The sequence below is a fragment of the Catharus ustulatus genome, chromosome 27, assembly GCF_009819885.2.
Source record: "Catharus ustulatus isolate bCatUst1 chromosome 27, bCatUst1.pri.v2, whole genome shotgun sequence".
NCBI lineage: Eukaryota > Metazoa > Chordata > Aves > Passeriformes > Turdidae > Catharus > Catharus ustulatus.
In genome coordinates, this window is record NC_046247.1 from 5,479,624 (window position 1) to 5,486,426 (window position 6,803).

Below are 6,803 nucleotides of genomic sequence, written 5' to 3' on the forward strand. Positions count from 1 at the left end.
GAGAGAAGTGGCCAAAGCTCTACCTTTATACTGACTTGTGGATGGTAGCCAATGCTCTGTGGGGTTGGCTGGAAAGGTGAAAAAAGGCAAACTGGCAACGTAAGAGAAAACCAATCTGGGCTGCTGATGAGTGAAAAAACATTGCCACCCGGGTAGAGAAGCTACCTGTAAAAGTTCGTCATGTGGATGCCCATGTCCCCAAGAGTCGGGCTAATGAGGAGCACCGACACAACGAGCAAGTAAATCAAGCCTCAAAAATAAAGGTATCACGGATAGATTAGATTGGCAACACAAGGGAGAGTTGTTCCTGGTTCAATGGGCCCATGATGCCTCAGGTCATCAGGGCAGAGACACCACGTATAAGTGGGCACGAGACCGAGGGGTGGATCTAACCATGGACAGTATCTCTCAGGTTATCCATGACTGTGAGACGTGCGCTGCCATCAAACAGGCCAAGCGAGTGAAGCCCCTCTGGTATGGTGGGCGTTGGTCCAAATGTAAGTACGGGGAGGCCTGGCAGATTGACTACATCACACTGCCTCAGACCCGCCAAGGCAAGCGCTACGTGCTGACCATGGTGGAAGCCACCACTGGATGGTTGGAGACCTACCCTGTGCCTCATGCCACTGCTCGGAACACCATCCTGGGCCTTGAGAAACAGGTCCTTTGGAGGCATGGCACCCCTGAGAGAATTGAGTCGGACAATGGGACTAATTTCAAGAACAGCCTCATAAACTGCTGGGCTAGGGAACACGGCATTGAGTGGGTGTACCACATCCCCTACCATGCACCAGCAGCTGGGAAGGTCGAACGGTGCAATGGCCTGCTTAAAACCACCTTGAAGGCACTTGGTGGGGGGACTTTCAAGAATTGGAAGAGTAATCTACCAAAAACCACATGGTTAGTGAATACCTGAAGCTCCACTAACCAAGCAGGCCCTGCCCAATCTGAGCTCTTGGGAACACCAGATGGGGATAAGGTTCCAGTGGTACACATGAGAGGTATGCTAGGGAAAACAGCTTGGGTGAATTCTGCCTCCAGCAAAGACAATCCTGTCCCTGAGGTGGTTTTTGCTCAAGGACCAGGTTGTACGTGGTGGGTGATGCAAAAGAGTGGAGAGACCCAATGCATACCCCAAGGAGACCTTGTTCTGGGGTGAACTATCTGTGATACTGTGTCTGTAACTGCATGTATGTATGTAATTTAAAGGTTCTAATTTGATGTAGTATGTTAGCATGGAAAAAAATTTGGGGTGGATAATGTTGGGGGTTGGGGGAGATTTTTACTCTTTCCCTCGATGGAGAAATTTTTTCCCATTAGCATGTCAAAGGAATCTGGTGGCAACTCCCTGGCCTCTGATTATTCAAGACAAAAGAGAGGGTGGGGATGAATTGCTGGGAGTGGCCTTGTCCTTGCAAGGGGACACTCACTCGCTTTCACCAGCCCAACGCAGGGGAGAGAGATCATTCTTTCTCCGTGGTGGGACCAGGCTCTGTATTCCGACACTTAAAGCTTCCTGCTTCTGAGAACAGCACTGAGAACCAGGACGCACATGGTGAGTGGAGTTCTTTCCTTCACCCTTCTCCCACGTGGGGTGGACCTGCTGCTGCCTCGCCTGCCTGCTCCTGCAGCAGCCCCTACTGAGAGGCTGCCCCGCCCCGCTCCACCGGGACTGTGAGGAAGAGAAGAGTGTCTGACTGGGAAAAAGGACTGAGACTCAGTTTCGTTCTGTTCTGTCACTGATTTTTCATAGCTGATGTTGTTCTTGTATGTCTTGTAGATATATCAGTAAAGAATTGTTATTCCTAAACCCATACCTTTGCCTGAAAAGCCCTTAATTTCCAAATTATAGTAAACTGGGAGGGAGGGGATTTCACTCTCCATTTTGGGAAAAAGCTTTTTTTTCTGGCAACACTGTCCTTTAAACCAGTACACCTAGGAAGACAAAAACCATCACTCCAAATGTCCCTCTTCCTCCTTCTTCAAAGGCATTTGGCCCTGACAGTGGGGTATGCTGCTGAGTGCCACAGGAAAATGAGACCTTTGTGACACTGTGGGGCACATGGAAACAAATACCCATTGTGACACTACAGAACCTCACAGAACCAAGAGATCATGGTGACACAACACCTCTTCATGGAATCAAGGAGACCAAAAATACAAAACATCCCTTCCATAGCTCTGTCTTGGGGAAGGGGAACCTCCTTTGTGGCACCTTGGACTGACACACATTAAGGGAAGGTGTCCATTTGTAATGTGGAAACTCAGGAGTTTTAAATTGCTTCAAAAAAAAAAGACGAAAACCCCTATTTGCCTGTGTGCAGGCAGTTCTCCAAGCAAAGCAAGTCCCAGGTGAGGGAGGACAGGATGGGGTTGGGGAATGTGGAGCAAGGTTGTCCACACTGGATCAGATCTCAAGGCACAGCTTCTCTGAGAAGGCCAGACCTCCTGAGGAGAGACTCTGGTTCAATATCAATCACAGAATGCTGCAATCAACTCTGCTCTAAAGAAAACACCTATAAAAGACACCCTTTAAAATAGGAATACATATTTCTTAGAAGCTCTTTGAAATATTTCTCCACAATTGCAGCAGGAATCCTTCCTAAAGAACTGCACCAGACCAGAGGGAAATCACGGCAGAGCCATGGTTTGTCAGGACTTGCTTGATCCCAATGAGCTCCATGGTGCAATTGGTGCTGAGCCCTTGAACCACAGGCCCTGAGAGGAGATTGCACAAACCTTTCCAGAAGTCCAAGTCAGACGAAAACCCCAAAGTGTCTCAAAGCATTAATGAGTCCTACAGAGGTTCATCGCCAACACAGGCTCCTCATGGAATCCTTGAAGGAGAGAATTGGAGGCCATGATTGCCCAAAAACCTCTCAAAGACTCAGAGAGGAAAGGAAAAAGGAAAGTACCTTAAAAAACTGAAGTACCTTGAAGCATTAATGAGCCCCACTGAGTGTTGTTACTGAGAAAGGCTCTCAAGAGACTAATTAAAGCAGATAATTAGAGGCCATGGTTGCACAAAGCTCTCAGATACTCCAAGGTAAAAACAAAACCCAAAGTCCTTGGAAAAACCTGCAGTCCCTGGGAGCATGAAGGAGCCCCCAGGGCCATTCCTGACCAAGGCTCCCCAGGGACTGGTCCCAGCAGATCCCTGAGGCCACTGGGATGTGGGGGGATGCTGAGGGCAGGACAAGGGGTGGCAGTGCCCAGCCTTGCTGGGGCTGTGCCAGGAGGCCACAGTGCCTCAGGACAAGGTGTCTCCTCACAATCCTTGGTGGCACAGACCCTGCTGTGCCCCAGGGCACCAAGACTTGGCTTCTCTTTGTCCCCACCTGTCATCTCTGCCTCCAATTTCCTGCTCTGACTGGAACCTGGGGACACTTTGTCAGTTGTGTCCCTCAGTGGGACCCATTAAAAGTTAAAGAAACTGAGAAGTTTGATTCTGCCATGGGATTCTTCAGGGGTTTCTTCAGCTCGCTCTCAGGGACTGATGTTCAGGGCCTCAGCACAAACCCCAAGAGGGTCATTAAAGTCCTTGTGCAGTGTCTGTGCTGCTGAGCTGGGCCAGGCTCCTGGCACAGTGGGTGACCCTGAAAACCAAGAAGAGCTTCAAAAACACATTTCTCCTGCTGAGCAGCTCTTCTCACAGCCCAGCAGGGTCTGGGGCTCTGCCTGCAGCCACCCTGGGCACAGCACAGAGGCACAGAGAGCTTCAATCAGTCAGGGCTGGGAAGATGCTCAGAAGTGACTGGGGCAGAATCACTCCCAGCCCTTGACACAGGAAGCCTCTGGCTGCAGGACAATGCAGCTGCAGCTCCTGCAGTGATCTCCTAAAGCTGGAACATCCCAATGCCTACAGACTCTGTGAGTACATTCTCTGATTCTCTCTTGTGCAGAGCAGCCAGGGGTGCCCAGGGCTGTCCTGCAGAGCAGGGTCCTGCAGCCCAGGGCGCTGTGCTGGGGCAGGGACTCTGCTGCCTGCCAGGGACAGCTCTCAGCCAGCCCTGGGAGCTGCCCACAGCACTGGGGGACAAGGTCTGGGTGGAAGGAGACAGCTGGTAAGGCTTGGAAGTGTTCTCCTTGTGTGGTGAGGATGCTGCATTGTTCAGGCTGCTCCCAGCATGACATTTAACTCCAGAACATTTCCAAGCATACTATAAAGGGTGGACAGCATATCAGGGGCTGCATAAAAGGGAAAATCCTGATTTTTTCATCTACTGCTCTCGGTTGCCTGGATGGGAAATTGCATATAGATATTCATCTCTCAGTTCAAGCTGAGAAAATTAAAAAAAAAAATTCACTAAGGTATGAAAAAAACAGTCAAAGAAAAAAATCACCAGAGGGACCATTTACAGGCAGCACTAGTGTCGTTTTTCCAGCCTCCTCAGTGTTTCTGTGATGTTTCCATCTGAGCCTGCAGAGGCAGAGCTGGCCCTGGGCAGTGTCCTGTGCTGGGAGGGGTCTGCAGGGCAGAGCTGAGCCCCCAGGGCTGGGCTGGGCTCTGGCAGAACTGGAAGGGTCCAACCCTGGGCACAGGGAAGCAGCTGCTGGCAGGGACAGCTCCAGGCAGCAGAGCCCTGGGCAGGCAGTGGGGGGAAAGTGCCACCAAGCTGGGCTGGGATATTTCAAGTCCTCTCCAAACTGAACTATTCCATGATTACTTTTCTTACAGATCCTCATTGCCAAGACACAGCAAATGTCCAACAGCAGCTCCATCAGCCACTTCCTCCTGCTGCCATTGGCAGACACGCGGCAGCTGCAGCTCCTGCACTTCTGCCTCTTCCTGGCCATCTCCCTGGCTGCCCTCCTGGGCAACGGCCTCATCATCAGCGCCGTAGCCTGCGGCCACCACCTGCACACCCCCATGTTCTTCTTCCTGCTCAACCTGGCCCTCACTGACCTGGGCTGCATCTGCACCACTGTCCCCAAAGCCATGCACAATTCCCTCTGGGACACCAGGACCATCTCCTATGCAGGATGTGCTGCACAGGTGTTTCTCTTTATCTTTTTCATCTCAGCAGAGTTTTCCCTCCTGACCATCATGTGCTACGACCGCTACGTGTCCATCTGCAAACCCCTGCACTACGGGACCCTCCTGGGCAGCAGAGCTTGTGCCCACATGGCAGCAGCTGCCTGGGCCAGTGGCTTTCTCAATGCTCTGCTGCACACAGCCAATACATTTTCTCTGCCCCTGTGCCAGGACAATGCCCTGGGCCAGTTCTTCTGTGAAATCCCCCAGATACTCAAGCTGTCCTGCTCCCAGTCTTATCTCAGGGAAGTTTGTCTTATCATGATTAGTGTCTGTTTAGCCTCTGGATGTTTTGTGTTCATTGTTTTCTCCTATATTCAGATCTTCAGGGCTGTGCTGAGGATCCCCTCTGCGCAGGGACGGCACAAAGCATTTTCCACCTGCCTCCCTCACATGGCTGTTGTCTCCCTGTTCCTCAGCACTTCATCATTTGCCTACCTGAAAACTTCAACGACCTCCTCTTCATCCTTGGATCTGGCCCTGTCTGTTCTGTACTCAGTGGTGCCTCCAGTCCTGAACCCCCTCATCTACAGCCTGAGGAACAAGGAGCTCAAGCCTGCAGTGTGGACAATGATAACTGGATGGTTCCATAAATATTAAACTACTTGGGAATTTCTTCTAATCACTTGTAATAAAAATGATCTTTGATTGTTCTTGTTGGTTTCACTTTGGAGATTCCTTTGGTTTATTTTTAATATTGTCAAAAAAACTGTCATGTTTTTGCCATTTCTCATTGCATTTCTCTCCAACTTCCCTGTAACCAACAGACCCTGACAATGAGGGGCTGTGCTCTTGACGGCTTTTAATGAACTATAGAATTTCTCCTGCAGCAAAGTTTTCTCCAGAGCTGCCCCTTTTGATCCCTTCTCTGGAACTGCATCAGCAATGTCTGTGTGCAGAGGTGGGGGCAGATCAGTGCTGGCACAGCAGCTGTGCCCAGCAGCAGCAGCACTTGGTGTTGCCAGTGCTGCTCCCATGCCACTGCCCCGCTGCCCTCCTGCCCCTCGTGTTGCTGCAGGGTCTGAGTGCTCTCGGGGCCGGGCACAGCCCTGGGGGTGGCAGTGCCGGGGCTGCAGCAGGGACAGGCCATGGGCACTGCTGGGGCAGCGCTGACGCCTCAGGGCAGGGCCTGGGGGCTCGAGGCTCCTTGCCCAGGCTCTCTCCAGAACACTTGGCCAGGCCAATGCTGAGCAGAGAAAACCCCCAGGGTGAGCAGCCCCAGGCTGGCCGTGGGCAGGCTGGGGGCAAACAGCATGGCTGGTGCTCTGCAAGGTCCCTGCAAGGGGGAGACCCTGGGAAGGAGCAGCAGAGCAGGGGCTGATCCATCCCCACTGCGCTGGACACCCCAGGGCAGCGTCCCAGAGCGTCCTCATGCACCTGCCAACAACATCCCCCCTCTGCAGCCCTGGCCTCTCCCCCAGCTCACAGAGGTGCCGCATCCTTGCAGGCACAGCCACGGCAGCACTGGCTCAGGAGCCCCTGTTTGCATTGCCCAGAGCAGGCGTCAGCACCCCCATGGTGCTGCTGTGGGGAGATGGAGCTGAGGGAGCACAAATGCCATCAGCCCCTGGGGCCAGCAAGGGCTGGGGGATGACAGGGAAACCACTCAGGTTTTTCATGACCTCTGAAGTCAGCCAGAAAGTTTGTTCCCATGAGCAGTGAGTTTCCTGTCCCACTGCAGATGTTGTTGCTCAGAGCCAGGGCTGCCCAGCAGGTACACCCAAACTGCCCTGAGCATTTCCTTTGCTTCACCTTGGCTTTTTTTGCT

At 52.3% G+C, this 6,803-nt stretch overlaps 1 protein-coding gene across 1 annotated transcript; it reads left to right on the top strand.

Moving 5' to 3' along the window:
• Positions 1-4,702: 4,702 nt before the first annotated feature.
• On the top strand, positions 4,703-5,635 carry LOC117007831 (olfactory receptor 14A16-like). The gene has a single exon (XM_033081239.1). The coding sequence runs from the start codon at positions 4,703-4,705 to the stop codon at positions 5,633-5,635; it is 933 nt and encodes a 310-aa protein (XP_032937130.1).
• The last annotated feature ends 1,168 nt before the right edge of the window (positions 5,636-6,803 follow it).

Excerpts from the sequence above, each read along its gene's own strand:
- LOC117007831 (XM_033081239.1), top strand. The coding sequence starts at position 4,703 with ATGTCCAACAGCAGCTCCATCAGCCACTTCCTCCTGCTGCCATTGGCA.